The 24,157-nt window shown below is 39.3% G+C and overlaps 1 protein-coding gene across 5 annotated transcripts in view; it reads left to right on the plus strand.

Annotated features, from left to right (window-relative positions):
* ADAMTSL1 (ADAMTS like 1) overlaps nt 1–23,820 on the plus strand; it is a 1,134,116-nt gene extending 1,110,296 nt beyond the window's left edge. For 3 of the 5 annotated variants that reach the window (XM_074197565.1, XM_074197567.1, XM_074197569.1), the window contains 5 exons: nt 3,852–4,064; nt 6,221–6,401; nt 11,754–11,961; nt 16,397–16,506; nt 18,485–21,050. In XM_074197565.1, the coding sequence (XP_074053666.1) occupies nt 3,852–4,064; nt 6,221–6,401; nt 11,754–11,961; nt 16,397–16,506; nt 18,485–18,818 (1,046 nt within the window). In that variant the 3' untranslated portion in view covers nt 18,819–21,050. The other 2 variants (XM_074197566.1, XM_074197568.1) reach the window with 1 other exon arrangement.
* Nucleotides 23,821–24,157: the final 337 nt, after the last annotated feature.

The following is a 24,157-nucleotide window of genomic DNA, read 5'->3' on the forward strand; positions in this document are numbered from 1 at the left end:
TTTATGTACTTAAAGCAGTGTTGGGATCTGAAGGCATATCATCTCAGTACCCTGATTTTTTGCCATCCTCCAAAATTTTAACCCAAATTCATAGCCTCTGGAGAGGCTATGTGAAGCACTAGCAATGGGCCTTCTAACATGCCTGAATTGAAGGCACTATGACCCTGGCTCTGTCACTAATTTTGCAAATTTGGGCAACTCTATAGCTTGCCCAGCTATAAAATGAGTAGATTGAACTAATTAATGTGTAAAGCTTCTGGTCTCTTTTTAGCCCTCTTGCTCTGAAATTCCATGTGACAGTTCTTTTTTTCCTCCAAAATCCACATGCCTAATTCATGGTGGGGTTTCTCCCTTCTCTCTCTCTCTCTGCTCCCCATCTCCACCCCCCATGGGGACCAGCAGGTTTAAGATCATAAAATTTAGAGCTGGAAAAGGACCTTAAAAATCCTCTAACTCAGGCATTCTTAACTTGCATCATTCTGGTGAAACCTAAGAACTCTTCAAAATCATGTTTTTAAATTCATAAAATAAAATGCATTAAATTATAAAGAAAATAAATTATATTGAAATAAAGATGTATTTTCCCATCCAAGCTTCCAGGCCCTCTGTAATCTACCCACACACATTGAGGGGAGGGGAAGTCTTTGTACCCCAGTTTAAGAACCCTGATCTAACTCTAATCCCTCATTTCTACAGATTAGAAAACCCAAATTCCATAATCCTGGTACTGTATATTAGTGCTTCTTTGGTGAAATGAGTTACTTGAAAGGAAGAAAGAAATTAGTATGCCTGAGAGGGGTGTGGAGGACACCAAATCTCCTCTGCATGATTCTATTTGAATATGTCCCCTCATAAGGTCAAACTTCATATTTAAGTAAACCTGTTTTTTTTTTAAAAGAAAAACTGTGGTTTCTGGCATAGTTTACCAGTAATATTATCAGACTTAAAGAACAGACTCAGGTTGTTCCCCCTAATTACTCACTCAGAAAAATTATCCCTAGCAGAGTAGGAGGAATTGACCCTTAGAAGTAAATATGGCATCTCTTCTGGCTAAGGGCTTTCTAATAACTCATGGACAGCTATATTCTCATCTGTCAACTTATAAAGCAAGCAAATTCTCTTAGACACTAAATAAAATGCTTTATTTGGCTGGTGTCTACCTTCCTTTCTGGAAGGAGATGTAATAGAAAAAATATGTATTTTTCTTGAAAAGTAAGATTGCTTGACCTAGATTCAAGAAAGATCCAAGTTCAAATTCCAACTTTGATAGCTATGAGACTGTGGTCAAATCATTTTTAAGATTACTCAACTAAAAGAAGAGATTAACAGTACTATATACTTTACAGGATTTTCAGGAGCAAAGAACTTTTAACCTTAAACTTCTCTAGAAATATATTGTCATGCATCTTGAAAAGTTGCACTTTTTAAATAAGTAAAAGTATATATAACTATAAATCAATAAAGCTATCATTAAATTTTTGTACATCTGCTTTGATTCAACAAATAAAAACTCAATGAACATGTATGAAATGCTAGGTTTTGGGTTGCCAGGTCCATTCAGGAAGAATTTATACTATTTGTAACACTCATCAAGAAGTGAAATTGCTATATGACTTCAAATCAGGATTGTTTCAAAGGCACTTGGCTACCCTACCCAATCCTTCTCTAGTACTGCCCTCAAGGTGAGGTTCTTTGGACCATCCCCCATTTTGTGAGGCTATTAATGAATAACAGTGGAAGGGGTCCTTGAAACTGAACCCAAGAAGATGAAATTCGGAAGAATTTAACATTTTTCAAATATTTAGAGAGAATTGATGAGTCAAGGTCACACTTAAGTCACAATTCATATAGTACTTTAAGGACTTCAGTCTATTATGGCTATATCTTATTTGAGTCTCAAAATGAATACTTTAAGTTGATAAAAACAACTATTATTATCCCCATTTTAATGAGAAATGAGGCCCAAAGAAGAAGTCAAAGTCACACAAGTAGAGAGTAGCAGAATCTGAATTTGAACCCTTGCTTTTTTCTACACACTACCTACGGAGGCTTTAGTCTTTTCCAGTGCTTTACCTGATAAAATACACACCCTATTTACAGACCCAGAAAAAGCAGATATTGCCAAGGGACCCCTAGTATTTAGTCCACCTTGTGCTCCTTCCATTTCTACAAGCTAGCAACTGGGGGTAAATCTCAATTCCTCAGAAGTTCTACTGATGTCTTTGACTCCCTGAATGAGAAGGATCTTTCCTTATCAGGCTTCCAGTGATTCTTTGTTCAAGCACCAAACCGTCCTCCAGTCCTTCGCAGCCACCTTATAGTCACTCTTCCAGGAAGACTCATTGGGTCTGGTCTATCCCATAGAAGATGTTATGATGAAATGATTAGATTCACTAGCAATTTGTGTGGTTCTGCCCTTGGTGAAACTTAAGCTTCTTCAACACACCTAAGCTAATTCTAGATTTGGATTCAGTGAAAAAACATTATCATCTCTAGAGGTCATCTCCCCCGAAATGCCAGTAATTCAACAATATTCTCTTATCTCTGAACCTTCTACTAAATTTCTGTTACCAGCATTATCATCTTATTTACAGAGTTGAGCTAACTGATATACCATAATCCCAGGAAATGACTGATAACATCTTTCTTGACTCAGCATACCAGCTTTACCCATTTCCCTAGTTTCTCTTTGATGATGCACAATTTGATAGATGCAAATCAGTTTGTTATGAGGACTTTTTCAACCTCATGTGAAAATTTATTTCTGTGAAAAAGATTCAAATAGAATTAGCACAGATTGAAGTTTGGTCCTCACAAATATTGCTGGATCCCCATTATTTTTCCTGTCATACTCTTTAAAAAGGTCATTTATTTCCATGTAAAATCAAAATGGGGACAGATATATTGTTCAGCAAATGAAAATTGATTGAATTCATGAAAAATAAATACAATTAGTTTTTAGAAACTTTCAGTTGAATTCATCAAAAGTAACATGATATATTTTGACACTTTTGAATTCAATATTAATTTTTTAAAATTGCTATAATACCTCCATGAAATTATAGACATTATAATATACCTACATAAAAGAATGAGTCTACTGTAAAGGAAACTATTATCAAGAGTTCTTCATTCAAGAAACATTTAGAAAGTTTCTACCCCATGCAGAGGGGCAGCTAGGAGGTACAATGGATAGAGTACCAGCCCTGGAGTTAGGAAGACCCCAGTTCAAAGCCGGCTTCAGACACTTAATACTGTGTGATTGTGATCTTTTTTTTAAGCTTTTGCAAGGCAATGGGGTTAAGTGGCTTGCCCAAGGTCACACAGCTAGAAAATTATCAAGTATCTGAGCCCAGATTTGAACTCAGGTACTACTGACTCCAGGGCCAGTGCTCTATCCACTGCCCTACTTAGCCACCCCTTAACTGTGTGATCTTGAGCAAGTCCCTGATTGTCTTTCATTCAGAGCTATCTCCAGTTGCCCTGATTCATATCTGGCCACTGGAGCCAGATGTTTCCAGAGGAGTCTCCTATCCTCATTCAAATCCAGTTCATGAGCTTTTCATGACATAAACACTGATGTCATGATATTTTTTGAGAATGAAAGACAAAGATTATTCATGCAAAGCACCCTACCAGGAGGAATTTGAGATTTATGTTAAGCATTTGATCAAGATGAAAGTCAGATAGGAGCTTTTCAAAGATCTTTCTTCCTCCACAGATTCAAAATCCATGACTTTATAACAATAATTAAAACCAATAACAAACAAAAACAAAAACAACCACCATAATAAATCACTTTTCTTTGGTGTCTTTGCTGAAGATTTACTTCTTATCTTACCTCCTTCTAGGTTGCCCAGTCAAAGGCCATCCCATGCCTAATATCACTTGGTTCCATGATCATCAGCCTATTGCCACATCAGCAGAACCAACATACAGTATATTAGAAGCTGGGCAAATTCTTCAGATTACTAACATCAGTGGAGGGTCTCAGGGTGAATTCAGCTGCCTAGCTCAGAATGAGGCTGGAAGGCTAGTACAGAAGGCATCTCTCGTGATCCAAGGTAAGAAAAAGCATTGAATTATGGTCTGGATGAGGATTTGCTTTTGTTTTTTCCAATCTGTGATTTTGCAGCTTGCAAAACTACTCATGTGGAAATTTTCTCCATTGATGTAGTTCAGCAATTCAGCTGTAAATTTTAATTTTAAAGAGGCATCAGTGGTTTTTAAGAGATGCTAAGACTTGTATATGATCACCTAGCTTGTGTGCATATATAATTGACACATGCATGTCATATACACACATACATATTGTGATCATGTATATACACATATGTATATAAATATGTGTGTATATATACATATATTTGTAAACATATATATATAAATTTGAATCCTAGCTTTCTTAAATCCAAGGCCAGTTCTCTATTCACTATGCCATGTCCAATTAATGAATGAATGAGAATAAAGTCTTACTATGTGTCAGATGCTGTGCTGAGAGCTACACGATCAATAACCAATTTCTTTCTTCAAGGCAATTACATGCAAACAGGGGAAGACAATCCATAGGACGTTGGGGGGCAAGAGAAAGTTTTTGGATCTGGGAAGTCATACTAATTTAGTTGTATTCTTGATTTCTTAAAGAAGTCAGCCTAGAAAACAAGATAGACATTTCAAGTTCTGGTAAAACATTAGAAAATGCAGTTATTTCTGATTGGTACACTAATCAAAATCTCAAACTTCATAAACTGAGTCTACTTCAGACATTTTGCAAATGAAACAAGCACCTTTGCAAGTAAGACATAGGAAAGGGGATACAGGCTTAAAATACCCACCTATCAAACCCTAAAAGTTAAAATTAGGACTGAATGCCAAAGGTATAATTTTGTCCAAACTGCACTATATTGCCTCTATGTTCATTTTTAGTACGGATAATAAAAAGGACCATTAGGGAAATGCAAATTTTGTGTCTTTTGATTGACAAATGGCCCTGACCTGGGCTCTGTCTGGAAACTTCTAGCTAGATTTAGAAGTATTAGAGTTTGAAACCTGGATTTGGATTCAGCATTATCTCCTTAGAGATACACCACCATCCATAATCTCTCTGCATTCTTCTGGTGCTAATAACAACAAAACAATGGGACAAACTTCAATGGATATTTCTATAGAAACCCATAAGAAACCTCTAGCTTGGCATCTCTGGGTTTCTCCATAGGCCTCTGTGAGACACTTCAAAGAGAAATTCCATTGCATATGTTTCCAAAATGCAGGCTTTCTGAAGGAAAAGAAACAGTTGGATGACAATATGGAAAGGTAGCCTTGGAAAATAAAATAAAAAATTTTCCAAGCCCATAAAACTTTTTCCCCCTTAAGCCCCCTGCTCCCACCTACTCACCCCACAATAACATGGCTTCATAGACAGAAAAATAAAGATCAGTTTCCCTGCTGGCCAGCCCTCCCTACCCTGCTACACCTCAGCAACTAGTGGGGATCTGCACAGTTTGTATGGCATCATCTTGCAAATGAAGTACTAAAAATTTACAAGCCCACAAGTATTTTTAAATATTCTCCTGCCCCCACCTACCCAACATAAGAAAGTAAAACAAACTGTAATTCTCTACATCTCATTTCACATCCCAGCATTTACTGTTACAGTGCTTGGTAGATGGTGTATATACATATACATATATATATATATATATATATATATATATATATGTGTGTGTGTGTGTGTGTGTGTGTGTGTATATATATATAATAAGTGCTCATTGCTTGACTGATCTCATACAATATAAATGAAGAATCTCATAGGCTTATTACTTATTTATGAAGTTTGTGATTTATAAAATCCATGGGATTTAGAGATGCAAAAGTTCATAAGAGATTATTTATTATAACATCCAACATTCATTTTACAAATAAGAAAACTGAGGCATAAGGTCACAAAGTTAGGAAATGCCACAGTCAAAGCCTAGATTCTAGGACTTCAGATCCCTTCATCCTCTGAGAACTTATTATAAATGAATATAAATGCTAAAACATTTTCCTCTGAAGAAATAAGTAACATTTTGGGGTGGAGAGAGGATAAAAAAGAAAAGCTCTAGTATAAGAAGGATGCATAAAACCAAACTTGGAGTGACGGGAAGGGGTTTAATAGTTACACCTACTGGAAGAGAGAGTTATATAACCATTCTCCAATTTTACCTTGTGGCCGCTGCAGAGTACTGGTGGTCAGTGGACAAACTGGTGGGATGTTCAGCTTCATGCGGGAACAAAGGAGTTCAACAACTCCAGTTGAAGTGTGTGCTGAATAGTACTGAGGTCAACCCTTCGTATTGTGCGGGAAAGGCTAAGCCAGCTGTGCAACCTGTAGCCTGCAACCGAAGAGACTGCCCATCCCGGTGAGTCAGTCAAGTAGACTATCAATGTTGGACTTCACTTAGTCCCAGGACTAGGGTTTCCTGCCATAGGTTAACAGGACTTAGAGCTCCAAAAGACCTTTGAGATCAACTATTTCAGCCCTTTTCATTTTGTTGATGGAGAAGGTTCAGCCAGGGAAAGAGACTAATAGTTACAAAAAAGACATGATTCAAACTCAGATACTCTATGACTAAATTCAGTTCACTTTCCACTATAGCAAGCTTTCTTCTGAGGAAGCTGTCTATCATCTGCCTAATTCACAAGACACTCTCAGCTATGGTGCATAGAAAACATGAGAAGCCTTGCATCTTTTTCTTCTCTTAATAATTTTACTAATCAATGGACCAATTCAGTTTAGAGATATCCATTTGCTTCTTTGGGTCATACTCTGACACTGCACCTAGTTAAAGATAAATCAAATCTCCATTCCCCCATATCAGTTTGGGTCCCTCCAAGAGTCATTGGCAGCATACTATACAACTTCAAGCTCATTAGAACCTCTATCATAATTTGACCCAATCTTTATCTTTCTACTCCAAGATTTATGTAAATGGACACTCTTAAGAGAGTAAGCTTTTTACCTCCTTTCTATGCCTCAAGAGAAAGAATGAATCCCCCATAGAATAGGTACCCTGATTTTAGCTGCTTGTTACAGAGAAAGGAATGGATTCAGTTATCCTGGGACCATACTGGTTGAATGTGGTGGGTCAGTACCCAGCTCTCACAGGGCTAAACTCAGACTTCTCCAATACCATTTTATTACCATTCCATAAGACATTCACCTCTTAGACGACTATTTTGTCTTTTGCCAGCTGAGTCATAAGGAACAGTTGAAACCAGGAGAGACTCAATGAAATATGAAACACACTCATTAATATCAGCAGTTTGACTTGCTGACGGGAACGTTTCCACGGGAATGATTAATGTCCTTTTATACCCTTCCTGAACTGTAACACAGCCCAAACTCCCCCCCACCCAGCTCCTGAGAAATTGCTGAAATGGATATTTGGAAATCAAAGTGGATTGAAATGCAAGTCTGAGATTCACCAGGGACATAAGAAGCTGCAAATTCAGTCCTGCCAAGTTGTATGAAATGAAGAAGAGATATTTTCTTTGCCAGAAGCTTTTTAATTTGATTTGGTGATGGTTGGAGTCAATCAACCTAATTTACTCCTGTAAATGAAATAATAATGGATAGGTCTGCTTGAGTTTCCATGCCCCTAAGGAGTGTTAAAAAGTACCTCCTGCTTGCTTCCCAAGTAATCATGGATGTGGGCATTTCTGCTGAGCTAGATTGTTGGTTGGGATTTTATACAGAGGAATCTTCTCTCCAAGGCAACTGCAGTATGCAAAGTTACCACAAACCTAGATTTCCTAGCAAAATGAATAACCACTTTGTTCCACATTCCCTCCAGGGATTCTCTTCCAAAATCCCACTTTTCCAGGAAAGGAATATCACCACCTCTTTTACCTTTTATCATTCTTCAGATTAAACACTTCTTACATTTAGTTCCCTACAGTTTTTACACAGAAAACACAGTAATGATTCATAATTAATAAAAGGGTCTCCCTGATCATTTTTTTCTCACCCACACATGTAGAATCATAATTTGACAGAGGAAACCAGGTTTATTTATTTTTGTTTTTTAGAGATAATAAAGGTGTTTCTTATCAAAGCAGACATTCTCCCCCATCACCATCAGATACCTTTTTCTCAAGGATTAAAGTCACCCTTGTTTTTTCTGAATGAACTAGCTAAGAAGCAATGAGCGCTTTTTTTGTCTCATTATGTTCCCAGTGTTTTTCTCACATTGATATCATGACTAGAATAATGTGTCAAGATCTCAATGCCCCATTTTAGGAAAGACTCTGAAAGCTGAAGTACAACAAGAAAAGAGGGACCAGAATAAAGAATTGAGAACCAAACCAAAAGAAGATTCCACCAAGAAACTGGAGAGGTTACTTTGTGGGGAACTTGAAAGCTATCTTCTAATACCTTAAAGGGTACTAGAAGAATCAAACTGGGTCTAGCTTGGTCTCTGAAGACAAACTAGGAGCACTGGGTTTCAGGAAAGCTTCCACTTCTGTTTTTATTGCCAATATGGTTTTTGAAACTAAAAGGACAGTATGAAAATGACAAATGGCGATTGATATCCAAAATAAGTATTAATAGTTGAGCAACTAGCCACCCTTGACAAGTTCAAGTAACTAAGCCCAGATGGACTTCATTCTTAAGTACAGAAAGAACTAACAGATGTGCTCACTGACCCACTATAAGTGAGCTTTGAAAGCTTTGGGAGAATGAGAGAAGTACAGCAAGATGAGAAACAGGCAACTGTCCCAATTTTTAGAAAAAATGAAGAGACTAGGACCTGCAAGCTATAGGCCAATAAACACGATTTCACTTGTTGGCAAAAGTCTATATTGAGATATTAAAAGAATAGCTAGTGAACATCTAGACAAGGAAATGGTGGCCACCATTAACATAATTTCACAAAGAACAAATCATGGTGGACTTTCCTTTTTTGATAAAATTAGTCAACTGATGTCAGAGAAAAACTAGCCTCCAGTGAAATATGCAAAAGTTTTTCATGCTTTTTTGCATAAAAATTAAGGAATGTCAGTATTAATAAACAGTATTAAGTGGATTGGCCAGATTTTACAGGTAGTAGTAATTAATGATTTGATAACTGTGTCAAAGGTACTCTGATATGAAGTATACTGGGGAACTATGTTTTGCCATGTCCTTTAGCATTTTTGTCAGTGACTTGATAAAAGCTCAGAGGGAAGGCATTCTTATCAAATTTTCAGAGGATACAGGGTTTTGAAGAAGAGCTAATACCCTAAATAGGTTAGGATTCAAAAATATCTTGATAAGTTAAAACACTGGGTAAAATTAAATGTGATAAAATATAATGAGTTCAAAAAATGAATTTCAGAAGTACAACATGAAAAAGACAGAACTAAGCATTTGGAAAAACTAAGTATTGAAAAAAAGTTTTGTCATGCTATGATCATCTTAGATGACACTGAGAAGCAAGTTATCTAGGACTAAGGATGTGGTAGTCCTATCATATTGTTTCCTTCTATGACTACTATTGTATATAATTATGGGCACTAGACTCTGGGAATTTTCTGACTCTCCCTCCTCATCTCTGCCTACTGTCTTCTCTGGCTTCCTTCAAGTTCCAATTGAAATTCCCCATCTCCAGGAAACCTTTCCCCAACCCCTTTTAATATTTTAATTCTAGAGCCTTCCTTCTATTATTTCCTAGGAATCCTGAATTTAGCTTGTGTGTGTGTGTGTATATATATATATACACACACACATATATATATACATATTTGTTTATTGTCTTCCCCATTAGATTGTGAACTCCTTGAGGGCAGGGATTGTCTTTGACTTCTTTTTAAATCTCCACTGTATAGCCCATTGTAAGAACTTAATAAACATTTATTGATTGAGAGAATCCAGAGGAGAGCAATCAAAATGGTAAAGAGCCCTGAATTTATTCTATACAAAAAAAAACAAATTGAAGGAAAATGGGGTTTATACTGGAAAAGAGCAAAATTAGGATTTGGGGGCATGATAACTGTCTGCAAGAAATCAAAGGACTATCAGTCAGACTAGCATTTGCTATATGGCAAACCAAAAGAGAAGAATAACTGTGTTCCATTTGGACACAATAGGTAGAACAAAGAGCAGAGTGAAAATCAGAGAGACAAATTTAGGCATAATGTAAGGAAAAACTCCATAACAGTCAATATTCTGAGATTTTATCTATATGTAGAACTCCTAATATGAATCTCTTCCCTGAAAGAGTAGAGTATTTCACATGGACTTGGAAAGTTGCTCAGGCCACTGAAAATTTGCCCATAGTCTATACAGTTCATCTTATATTAGAGACAAGACAGCCTCTATCCACTCTGCCATGCTGATGAACAATTAGAACAACCCAAAAGTTGACTGATTTGCCCCAGATATTGCCAGGGTTCTAGCTAATTGTCAATTGTATCATAGAGATAGATGATCCTTTCCCAGCTCTTCCAATCAGGAAAATCCATGATTCTATGAAGGTGCCTTTGACTTGATAGAAGCAGAAACTTCTCAACTATTAAAGTTGTCCATAAATAGAATAGGCTGCCTTAAGAAAGCATGGGCTCCCAGTCATTGGAGGTCTTCCAGCAAAGGATGACTGAATGACTTCTTGTTGGAATGTTATAGAGGAAGCAGCTGCTCAGGTACCTCTGAGGTCTTTCAGTTCTAAGTTTTCACAGTTCTCCAAGTCTGCCCAAGGGATCTCTTCCTTGTTTAGAGGTCCCTAAAGGCATAGTTCACAGAAGACAAACACTAGCTTTGAACAAAACTTATGAACCTGATGATCAAAGATTGTCCAGGGATTTCCTTCATGAAGCTTTACTTATTAGTGAAAATCTATTTTTCATATCCAGTTCAGTCTCAATTGTCTGAATGAGTAATGATTATAATAAGACTTCTTCAGAGTAGTGGCATCCTTGGATATTAATTGTAGGAGTAAGCAATCAGTTGACAAAGAGTCAGTATGTCCCCAAAACAAACTAGGTGAAAATCTGCCAATCCTATTAATAAGGATATGCTGGGCAAGATTTTTCTAGACCAAGAAGCAGCAACTATATTTTCTCTAAAAGATGAAAGAAATGATTTAATCTGAGGGAGAGGATTTAAGCCAATATGATCAGATCAATCATTAAACACATATTAAGCACCTATCATGTGAAAATCACAGCGTTGATGATACAAAGAGAGTCAAAAGGCAGCTTACAATCTATTGAGGGAGGCAACAAGAAAACAAATACCTATAAAGCATAATTAACAAAGGGAAGGTGAGGGAATTAAGGGGGTTAAAGAAACTTTCCTTCAAAAGGTAGAATTCTAGTTGATATTTAAAAGAAGCCAGAGAGGTCAGTAGTCAGAATAAGAGAGACAAGGCCTTCCAGACATACATGAAGCTGAGAGATAGTCTTGTTAGAAAAGTACATATAGGGGAATAAAGTGGAAGAAGACTGGAAAGATGGGAAGGGCTAGGTTATGGAGGACTTTAAACATTTAAAGAGAATTTTGCCTGTTGATTCCACACTCTATGAAGACTTAAAGAACTGCAAAAAGAGATGTTCAAAAATAGATCCATGGCATGGGTTATGAATAGGGTCATCTATGTGTCCAGATTACCCCAAATTAATATTTACAAGAGGAAGGTAAACTTGGACATCTGGAAAGATCCTTCTTATGGCAACTCATGATGTGATCCAAGTCCTTGTGACTTACCTAACTATTCCTCTCCCGCTTCTAACAGGTGGATGGTAACTTCTTGGTCATCCTGCACCCGAAGCTGTGGGGGAGGAGTTCAGACACGTCGAGTTACCTGTCAGAAGTTGAAAGCCACTGGAGTCTCAGTACCTATGTCCAATGATGTATGTTCCCAACTGGCTAAACGACCTGTGGACACTCAAGCATGTAACCAACAACTCTGTGTGGAATGGGCCTTCTCTAGTTGGGGCCAGGTAAGGGTCTAGGCACCTTTTATTTTTATTTTAAAGTTAAATTGTCAGTTTGTTTATTTATATCATTGCTTACAAAGGTATAAGCAGAATACCACAACTGCAGCCTTCACTATTTTTTTGTTTGTTTTTTAGGTTTGTTTTTTTTTTTTGCAAGGCAAACAGGGTTAAGTGGCTTGCCCAAGGCCACACAGCTAGGTAATTATTAAATGTCTGAGGCCGGATTTGAACCCAGGTACTCCTGACTCCAAGGCCGGTGCTTTATCCACTACGCCACCTAGCCGCCCCAGCCTTCACTATTTTTTGTAGAATAATCTTCTTTTCTCATCTCTCTTTCAACCTGTTTCAAGTCCCCTGCCTCGTGTCTAATACCATATCTTGTTCCCCAAATTTTATTACCTCATTCTCCATTTTAATTTTCCTCTCCCATCCCCATCATGTTTTTTTTTTCTGATTCCCTGTTATTCTCTGTTTTATCATCCCTTTAGATTTTCACATTTTCCTCTAATACCTAAGGTCTGCTTCAAGGGCTTTTATCCTCATATTTAGCCCTCATAGGGCTGACTCTTCATTGTCTGCCAGACAATATTAGAAAAGTTATATCTAGTAGGTCACCTAAGTATCTTTAATATATCATTTCAAGCCCCATTTCATTTCTAACTTTATTCTTACTACTTCACATGGATAAAAATAAAATAAGCAAGATATAATTGAATGAAAAGTTTGCAAAGAAAGATTGTCATTTAGAATATGATTCCCATCCCCAATGTTGCATAGCAGATAGTTGGAATATTTTTCCTTAAAAAAACCCCTTAAATGGGAATAGTCCTGCATATGAAATAGGAGCCTTAAGGGCTATTATCAGTATGGGGCTAAAATCTTCTATTATATTTGGATTTTGAGTTATACTCTTTAGAGTACCTTTTCTCTTCATAATATTTTTAAGGATGAAGATTAACAAATGGAAAAAACAACTTTGAGCACTGAGAGATCCAGTAATATAATTTCCTCTCTTAACTAGGTCGATTCTACCACTCATCACTTCCAGGAGGAACTGTCCTTTTTTTATTTCATTTTTCCCCTAGATTCTTTAGCAAATCAGAACTCAATCAAGAAGTCATTCCCAGGGGCAGCTAGGTGGTGTGGTGGATAGAGCACCGGCCCTGAAGTCAGGAATACCTAAGTTCAAATCCAGCCTCAGACACTTAATAATTACCTAGCTCTGTGGCCTTGGGCAAGCCACTTAACCCCATTTGCCTTTGCAAAAAACCTAAAAAAAAAAAGTCATTCCCCACAAAAAAAAAAACCTAAATTTTCTAGGGAGCCAAACAAAGAGCAGTTTTGATAATAAAATTCTCCCAGTCTCACTTCTAGCTTCCAGGGTACTATTACCTTCTAGGAAAAGAAAAAAATCATTATCTAGAATCCCTCAGAGTTATTTCATTCCAATTCAACAAGGATTTATTAGGGGTTTACCATGGAAAACTGTACATGGTGCAAAATAAGCAAAGACAAAAGGAAAAGAAATCCTTGCCCTCAAAGAGCTTACATTCTAACAGAGGCAAGACTGAACCTGTAAATAGATAAGCATCAATATGACAGCTTCAGGAAACAGAATGAACAAGAGGCATCAAGAAAGGTTTCTTTTTTAAACAGGAGAAAGAATTTTTAACTTTCTTCAAGGTAAAATCATGGTCTCTTTCAAGTCTACCCTAAATGCAGCAACCTTGGAATATGGCAGAAAATCACTAGTTGTTCAGTCTTTTGGATAATCTGAACTCTAGTCCTCCAAAGACAGTGTTCTACACATTCTGAAGACCTATTCCATACATCTTGAGTGACTATAATAAATATGAGTTAGATGAGGGAAAGTCCCAAAACTGTATCATTGTATATAGTAGGGAAAGTCTAAAATAACTTCTAGGTCCTTTTAGACACGTTTTCAAGGTAATTGGTGCCAAAAAAAAGTCATTTTTCCCTCTCTCAATGCCAGCCTTCACATCAACTCAAAACTTAATTATCAGCTCCTGAATGGTTCAAATAAAATGGAAGATTTTTAGCCCCAAACTTATAATACCTCTTAAGGCTTGTACTTCATGTGCAGGACTGTTCCCATTTTCTCGGGGTTTTTTTGGGGGGGGAGTATTGCAGTTTATTCTATATTTAAATAGAAAACCATATAGAAAAGCAGAGATTTCTCCCAGGAGAATTCAGTTTTCATTTTAAACTAGCACTTGTCTTGCCAAGTGGGATGCTCACTGTAGTCAGCATTATTTTAATTCATTTTTAAGTAACCCAGAAAACATTACTACAAAGTTATTGGTGCCTTTAGCAAAATGGGACCTATTAGTATGAGTTGACCAAAAAAGAATGTCATTGAAATTCTTGGATATATTCTTTGGAAAACATTCGCTCTCAAGTTAACACTCTGTGGCTCTCTACTAGAAAATATTGAATGTTCTGGGCAGAAGCTTGGCCGTGCTGTCTGTATCCAATAATGGAACATTCAGTTAAGGGTTTCAGGTAGGGACAGGGCCAGACCACTGCACTGCCTGTCTTTATATCTCCTACTTAGTCATCTGCATAGTCATCCATAATGGAAATTCCCCATAATCAGACAGGTACATTAATCCATTTTTCCCGACCCTTAGGACCTATAATTCTATCACTCTCTTATCTGGAAAAATCCACCTTTTTTATGACTCACTTCCATCTCAGAAAAAAAACCTCTTGCTTAACAAGGCAGTTAGATGGATTCCAATTAGTCACCAGGTCCCAGGCTCTGGTTTCTATGTTATGTCATCAGAGTTACAGGTTCACATCCAGCAAGATTAATGATCCTTTCCCAACAGAGTAAAAAAGGAGTAAAGAATCTACCCAGTCCTTCCACAAATGACTTTTGTCCCCTTCTCTCATGGATTATAATCAATTATTTGATCTCACAATTCTATCATTTTTTGCTTGGGATTTTCCTTCAAGATTCAATTATTCAGTCAGCAAATATTTATTAAGTGTCATCTATGGGCTTAATACAGTGGTAAGTAATGGAAGAGGCATAAGAGATGATCCTCCATCATGGAACTGCCAACCTAGCAAGAAGGGAAAAGAGAATTCTAATACTTGGGATTCTATAAGGGGGTTGTTGGAGAGAGAAAAAGGAGTGCATTCTAAGGCTAGGAATTAGTGTGAGCAAAGACACTGAGGACAGGAAAGTCTGTCCCTACCCAAACATTCACACCCACATTCCTCATGAAAATGTCTTTGGAACAGTGACATGCACATTTCTTGTTTCTCCATCTTCTTTATATCAAAATAACATTAGGAGAAGTAATGCTGATAACCCCTTGAGGAATTAAAAACACCTCTTCAACCTTCAAGAAGCTGGCTTGCCCTTATGGCTGATTTTTCTTACCTGCTCCTAAATAACTCCCTGTGGTTTTATGAACTTCACAGCCAAAAAAGAACCTTTAAGGACCCAGAAGTGAATCACTGTCTTAAGAAGTCAACTACAAAGCTACATCCCACTATAATGATCAGAAAGAAGCTATCAATCTATTTGACACATATACTGAATATAACTGGAAATTCAGAGGGCATTGGCTGGTGTTCTTTGTCTCTTCCAGAGATCATTATTATAGTGGCCTTTATTAAAAGGGAAGATGACCCTAGATTGTACCTTTCAGCTCTCAGAAAGGCTTTCCTCAATGCTATTCATCAGCAATAGGTGGGCTGAATTGGTGCCAAAGGGCAGGCTGGCTTCCCCACATCAATTGCATTTTCCCAAGTGTACCAAGCTCCATTCCCCCTCATACCCCAGGTTCCATATCTGCCCCATGATCATTACAGATAACTCCTGTTTTTCTTTTCCATTTTGACAAGCTGTGGTAATATTCATTTCTAGCTCCACTTTCATTTTTCTGCCCAGTTTCTGACATGGAGACTATAAAATGAAGGGCAAGTTGGGGAAATGATTTCTTAATTTTGCAAATAAAGAGTTCATTTTGAAAAGCAAAAGCTCAATGGAAGCCACACTGTTTTAATGCCATCTCCAAATGTTCCATTTCTATTTCTCAAATTTTATTAAAAGATTTGTTCTAATCAATCTGAAAGAAAAAAAAAACTAAGATTCCCAGCCTGGTTCCTCACGTTCCTAGTAACTTATTTAATAGAATAGAGTCCATTCAAGCTGTAAGGAAAATCTTCCTAATCATCCAATGACTCATCCTGGGTCCAACATGTCTTTGAGATGTTTTGATTGTGGATGGAACTAGAAACAAGACAGGATTCCCATGGCCCTGTGTATCCAAGTCTTTGTGAAGTCATTGAAGCCCATTTGTAGAATGAGGTTCCTACCCCTCACCAAGAACACTCACAGAAAAGGCTGGGATCCTTCCCTCTATTCCTTTCACACAATGCCTTTCTTCTCCCTGGTCCACAGTGTAATGGTCCATGTATTGGACCCCGCCTGGCCGTGCAGCACAGACAGGTCTTCTGCCAGACAAGGGATGGAATCTCTTTACCTTCTGAGCAATGTAGTGCTCTCCCAAGGTAAGAAAATACCCTGCATTTTTTTCTGCCACAGGAATGGGAAATGAAAGGCTTTCTAATAAAACAAAAAATTTACTATCCTCACCCTCCAGTTTCTAAGGATAGGAATTCATACCTCCCTCTCATTCACATTCACTTTCTGAAGTTTCAGAATCTTTGAGGGGAAGAGGGGAAAGAGGATGCAGTGGGGACTGAGGTCTGAGGTGTGGAGGCTGAGACAAGAGACCACTGCCAAATGAACTTGGGTATGCTTACCCCACCTTTTAGCAAAGGAACGCTACAGACTGAACCCTAAAAGGGTCACCCCTTCTACAAGATCTATCCCTGCCACCACATCAATCAAAAGACCAGCCCAGCTCAAGAAAACCATGACCCTGATCTTTAATATTTCCAGGGTAGAGAGAAGGGGTGACAATAGCCTTGGACCCTCCTCCTGAATCACACATGAGATCTTTTCTCAGCACAGGCATCTCCTTTGGTCTATGTTAAAGTAATTCCCACAGAAGGAAACACTCACTGCACTCTCCCTCATCATTCTTCCTGGGAGCCAGGCTCAGTCCAAAGGTACATTCAGTTACCTCTCCACTGCAGAGCAGACCATGGGCTCTCTGGCTTACTTGTGACAGCATCTTTCTTCTCACCCAAAGTCTCCATCTGTGTTTCATCCAGGGTGGTGCTAAGCCAATTAAACAGACATTGGTCTTGGCTCTGTGAGATCCCAAGACAGAAATACTGAAGAAGAGAGTTACATATAAAACAGACCCACCCAATCTCCCACTAACCTCCAATTCTGTAAGCATGATCATTCCCTCAACCAACACTTCCATCCCTTAGTAAATAGGTTTCGAGGATTGCTACGTCCAAAGAAATTCATCAGCCTATGGCCAACTCCTCTGGCTTACAGAGTACAGACTTATTTTCTATTGCTAAGATAGTATTTGAGCCCTTTCCTGGTTAGCATGTACTTTAAGGATAGATCCACAAAGAGCCCAGGTTACCTCCTTATGGTGATAAGGACATTAGGTGGAAGGGAATAACCATTTATAGAGCACCTAATGTTTACCAGGCCAAGCATGTTTCAAATGTTTCATTGGATGGGCATTATTATTATTATTATCACCATTTTTCAAGTGAGGAAAATGAGACAGAAGAAAAGACTAAGTGATTTGCCCAGGGTCATAACAATAAATATGTGAATCGAGATTTGAATTCAGGTCTTTCAACTCCAGACTTAGCATTCTGGTTGCCTCTAATCAGATGTACATATTCTGAAAAAAAAAAAATACAGCAATTAGGAGATGGCATAGCCATAGGATCAGGCTGTTGCAGAGTGAAACCTTAGAGGTCATTTCTCGTCCAACACCCCCATTTCACAAAGGAGGAAACTAAGGCTCAGAAAATGACTCCGCCAAGGTCACAAATTAACCTGGTCATTTATTAGGCCATCGGAATCCAGGTATCTTCATTGCCATCTAGCAAGGATCTGTCTGGGTGACCTAGAAGTGATTGAAAACTGAGTCAAATTAGCTTCTTTCATTCACAGCATTTGCTCTCTATGTATTTGTCCTAGATCTAGCAACAGACACAAAGAAGACAAGTCCCAGAACAGTAAATGATGATTTCCAAGGAAGCCACTGTTCCCTAGTCATGATAGAGTGAAGAGAGCACTTTATAGTGAAAAGGAGAGTCTTAGTAGTGGGGTGACTGTGGGCACATTATATTAACCTCTCAGTGCTTCAGTTTCCCCATCTGGAAATGATGAAGCACTAGCTACCTTAAGAGATTATAGGGAGGAAAGTTTTAAATTCCTGGAAGATGATGTTGTCTCCTTCTTTCTTACAGAGGAAGAAACTGAGACTACTTAAGCTAGGAAAGTCTGGAGCCTGGACTCCAACCCATTTCTTCTGCCTCTGACTTTCCTATACTCAATTAGTGCTCCCTACAAATGCTGATAACCCTCCCATACGTTTCCCCTTAGGCCTGTGAGCACTCAGAATTGTTGGGCAGAAGCCTGTGGAGTACACTGGAGGGTCAGCCTGTGGACACTGTGTACAGCAACTTGCGGCAACTACGGCTTCCAGTCACGCCGGGTGGAGTGTGTGAACAACCGTACCAACAAACCTGTACCAGAGCACCTGTGCTCCTGGAGACCCCGCCCTGCCAACTGGCAGCGCTGCAATATCACCCCTTGCGAAAACAGTACGTTCCAACCCAAAAGAGTCCTCTGCAGTATTCCAGCAGGGCTGCGAGTCCAGAGGGCAGCCCCAAGGCCCCGGGCCCCGTGGTTAGTGATATGGAACAGGTTTCTTTAAGGATTACAATTCCCCAGGCTGCACAGACCCATGTCCTCAAAAGGAACCTTTTCTCTGTGTGTGTTTATGTATCTGTGCACATTGTGTACAAGGGTATGGGCATATACACATAGAGGTCACATGTGCCAGCAATCTGGGTTCTCAATTTACTGCTCTATCGGTTAAGTGTGATGGGTGTGAACTGGGGGTTCTGGCCCTCATCTGGAGAAAGGGAGAGGTTAGGCTTCTCTGGGGAGAACAACCGGTGAGAACCTTAACACACTCAGCAACCAGCTCACGTGTGGGCAGCAGGCAGCAGCAAGGCCTTGCCAATTAAAATAAGCATTAAAAACTCCGAAGAAGAAAACCATGAAGTTCACTTGGAAAACCACCATTGCAGGGTCTCACCATGAAACAACAAACATCCCTGTTATCTGGTTTCCTTCCCTCTCGGCAGTGCAATAACCAGAACTCTTCAAGGCGCCAACATGCATGCATTTTGCTGTTTAACACCCTTTTTATAGACTCATAGGAGTTGAGGGCTGAAATGGACCTCCCCTCTTTTTTTTTTTACAGAGGAAGACACTGAGGCCACTTAGCTAGCTAGATTCCAACTCATTTCTTCTGCCTTGACTTTCCTACTCTATATTAGAGTCCATTCCTATCTCCCAAGTTCAAACTCTTCCTGTCCCACAATCCCCTTGGCAAAATGTCCAAATTAGCTGATGATTTTTTCTTTTTTTTTTTTAACTCTTCTCAAATCCTTCCATCATAAAGACTATGCTTCCAACTGGGAAAAAAAGATTATGCTTCCTCTTAAGGAAAAATACAGAAACTATAGAACAAAAGGAAGGAAATGGAAAAATGAATCTAAGCATTCACTTCTTCCTATCATGTCAAAATTTCTTATGGTCAAAGAGACAAGCAAATTACAAATTTAAAATGACATTGATTTGGTTGTTCTGTTCAGTTGACAAAGAGGTTCCTAAAACAATCATAAATGACAAAGCATAAATTACAAAAATTCCAAAGTGAATATTCACCTTAACAGATAATTCATTACTATTTATTGTATTTTTTCCTATTATGTAATATTTTCTGTCTATTAATTACATCAGCAAATATTTTTCCAAGTTCCTATTGGGTGCAGAACTATTCGTTGGGCACTGTAATGTGGCCAACACTGCCACCAGAGGTCTGTAGCATCCCTGGCAGTGTAGGCCAGATACCAGATCCTCAACAGCCAAACAGAATAAGTTGTACCAGTGTTTAATAATGGGATATTGTAATACCATTATTCTATCATCAGACACTACCTCAGTGTAGAGCAGAATTTAGCTTGTAGCCATTCAAATTCAATTGGAGATTACAGTCTAGAGAAGAGGAGAGGGGGAGGCTGTTGGGGAGAGTGAGGCAACATACATGATTTAGGAACATAGGAAGAATGTGCCTGAGGTAAAGTGCTACAAAAAACTTTTATGTAGAAGGAGTTAAGTCTATAGGATCATACATCAAGAACTGGAAGGTACCTTAGAAGTCATCTAGGTCGACTCCACCTCATTTCTGAGATGAGAAAAAGAAGCCCAGAATGGTGGCAACTTGCGAAGGGTCGAAAGCAGCATTGGAAGCCAGGTCTTTCTGACTTCACGTCTAATGCCCCATTCATACTACTTCTTGATACCAAGGAGGCCCCACTGAAAGGCTGTCATCTCAGCTTAGAATCTAACAGTTCCTGCCAAGGAGAGGGTTGTAGTATGTTCTAATTATTTCTGTATCTATCACAGGCCCTGATAAAGATGCAGTCTCACATCATAGATATAATAGAGGCACCCCTTTTATTCCTCATTTGCTCTTTTTTGTCCTTTGTTTTATAGATAATAGCAAACTTCTTCCTTTTCTTCAATGTCCCTTTCTTCACCCCTTACACTGTCAGTTTGACATAATCTAGAGAGTGAGAGAGGTTGAATGCCCTAAGAGCAATCGAAGGCGGGCATGGGGTAGATGGTGACAGGGAAGGAGAACTGGAGAAGGAAGCAAAGGTTTTTAGCCCATCTATTGCCAGGAGAGAATGGTTGGTACATCAGATAAATGGGAGGATGTCCAGCACAAGGCCCTGGGGCTATTCCTCTAGCCCACCCAGGTTCCAGTAGCCACCCCCACCCCCAGGCTGCCTGGCCTACGCAGAAAAGCCTTTGTCGATTTGCCTTTATTTCATCGTTTCCTTTCTGTCCCCTCTCCCCACTCCCCTCTCCCCCTTTACCAGTGGAGTGCAGAGACACCACCAGGTACTGCGAGAAGGTGAAGCAGCTGAAACTCTGCCAACTCACCCAGTTCAAATCTCGCTGCTGTGGGACTTGCGGCAAAGTCTGAAGATGGGGAGCAGGGGATTGCTCTCCTCTGGCCACACACAAAGGACCCGTGCAACCAAGTGGGACAGAACTCAAGCTTTCTTCATTTTATTTATTTATTTTCCCCCTTTCTTCCTCCTCCCTCCCCACCCTCCACACAACCCCTCATCTGATCCCCTCCCTGGACCCTCTTCTTGACTATAAGGGCCTCGACAAGCTTTCCCTTCCACACTTCTGGAAGACAGAATGCGATAAAGGCAGGAAATAGCTAGAGCTATAAAAGCAAAGGAAGAAAAAGGTTCTAGGCTGAGCCAGGCCCAGAAAAAGCAAGCTGCTTAAGGAGCCTTCCCCTCTGATGACCCAGAGAAGCTAGGAGAAGGCAAGGTCCATCAAAGCACTACCAATGCCACTGGCCCCAGGAGGCAAAGCCTCTGCCTTGCCTAGGTAGCCCCACAAATGGGGAAGAAAACTGAAGAAAAAAAGAGAAGTGGAGGGGGGTAGATTTCTATGTATTTACACAAACCTTGGACAACTAACAGGGTGTTTGTTTTGTTATAGAAGAGAGTGTGTGTGTGTGTGTGTGTGTGTGTGTCTGTGTCTGTGTCTGTGTATGTATGAATGTAATAGAACTGTCTCATCAGCCTGCCTTCTCCTCTTTGTCACAATAGGGATGACTGGAGGGAACCAAGAGGAGTGGGCTTTGACTTGGAATGGGAACCAGCCTAGAACCCATCCCTACTTCTGCTTTGAGGAAGAAAGTAGGAAACAAGGTCATAAGAGTAAAATTGGTAGATGGTGTGGGAGATGGAGGAAGAAACACTAAGAATTATGAGGTACAGTACTATCTATAGAACAAGGTAGGGGATGGGGAAGAGATAGGGAAAGCGTGTGTGCGTACAATGGGAACTGGAGGCACCATGTCAGAGGTGGTCTTCGATTTATTGAACCTACTCTTCAGATGACAAACTCAAAGCCCAAAGACATTAAGTGACTTCCCCAAGGTCACAGAATCAATAAGCAATAGGGCTGGACTTGAACCTACAACATCTTCCGAACTAGCCCCCTTTCATTTGAATAACACTGCCTCATAAGGACCAGTTCTGCTGGGCTCAATAATGTCATGTGGCTCTTCCACTCATGGGCTTGTTCTCCCTTAAGTCAGCCCTCAGAGCTGGCTTAATGCTGTCTGCTTGGTAAATGCTCAGATCCTTCCCTTGGGAACAAGGAAGGTTACTAGGCAAGGGAATTCCCATATGGGGTCATTCTCTTCTATGCTGAAGCATCCAGACAAGATGGCCTGGTGACTTGTAGTAGTGGATGCTTTCTAATGACTAGCCAATGACCCTATAGGAGCCATTCATAGAATAGCAGGGGTTGGAAAGCTTCATCCTACCTTAGTGCCTTACAAGTGAATCGAACAACAAGAGAACCTGGCTTTTGTAAGTCCTTTCTAAGCCTTTGTAACTCTGGCACTCAAAGTTATTATCCCCTGTTATTTTGTATTAGAAAGCCTCATTCAACCAACCAGGAGCTCCCCAACACTAATCACCATTATGCTTCAAAGGCACATAAAGACTTTATTTGGAGACTGATTTTGGAACTACTTCCAGTTTCCCTTGTTATGGCAGAACTTGGGCGATGATGCCATACATAGCACATTAATGACTGGGGAGGGGTAGTGCCTCTATAGAGCGAGCCACAGCGCTGCTTCTCTGCCCACACAAGAATAAGGCACCACTCGACTCTGGGAGTGCTGCCATGGGTGCCATGGCTCTGTCTTCAACCTTAAAAATCATTTGGGGAAGTCAACGTCAAGGTCAACAGCAACAATCCTCTGCTGTATCTTTCCCCATGAAGCAGTGAGGGAATATTCAGAATGTGTGTCTCTCTCCATTCTTCTTCCTCCAGAATTGGGCTCCCAGAAATCATGTCACTTAGAATCAGTGTAAGTTTTATTTAAAATAAAAAGAGAATGTCTTCTATGTCTGTATATCTTTTGTGTATATTTATTAGGATTTCTTGTATAAAAAGTGCAATATTAATAATTGTACATGATGTTGTCCAGATAAAACTATCGGGGTGGGGGTGGGGGTTCTTTTAATGATCTTCCTAAAGTTGTGTTCCTGTCAAATTGGTGGTGATATTGTATATTTTTCTATTTTAAATGGCACTTGGCATCTAACTTTGGAATACATTCATTCACTGTGTACAGAATACATGGTAAACTCTTCCACATGGAATGATGGGGCAATGAGAGGGAGGGGCTTAATTTGTGGTGTGGTAGTTTTGCATGGAGTGAAGGGCAGATCCCTTTAATAATAATGGAGTGATTGTTTTTAGTTCAGTAGCTAATGGAAAACCTTGAGAAACTGTACATTTCCTAACTAGTGTGAAACCTTTCCAGAGAAATTACCTATGGGTTTTGCACCTGAGATTATGCTTTGCAGAAACCCCCAGAGAGCTACAATTTGGAATGGGAAACCAAGAGAGCTCTCTTGCATGGAATGAATGTACTTTCAAATGTTTGTCCTGTGAATTGTGACTCGGCAGCATCGCAATAAGAGGAGAAGGGTTGCTAAATACTGTGGAAGGATGACTCCTCCCTGAAAAACACAAGCCTGTATTTATATTTTTTGTACAGATAATGCAGCTTATTTATTTAAATTCTGTTGTCAGACTCGTTATTTATGAAGCTTAACTGGTTCAGTGCTCTGTGGGAGGGAAAAAACTCACCCCTTCAAAATTTACTCTTAGAGGTCCCTTTCTTTGGTCAATAGTTTCACAACATTACTAGTTAAGTCAACCATCAGTTAACAAGAACCTACTATCAGGCACTGAGCTAAGTGATTAGGATACAGAAAAGGCAGAAAATAAGCAAATTAAAACAACACTGGACTTACTCAGGTGGAGAAAAACTGAAAGATGTCTAGAAAACAGACAACCATACCTCTGAGAGGAAATATATGACAGGCTGGACATTGCCTTCTGGAAACACCAGAAGAGCAGAAAGAG

This window comes from Macrotis lagotis, chromosome 8, assembly GCF_037893015.1.
Source record: "Macrotis lagotis isolate mMagLag1 chromosome 8, bilby.v1.9.chrom.fasta, whole genome shotgun sequence".
In the NCBI taxonomy this organism is placed as follows: domain Eukaryota; kingdom Metazoa; phylum Chordata; class Mammalia; order Peramelemorphia; family Peramelidae; genus Macrotis; species Macrotis lagotis.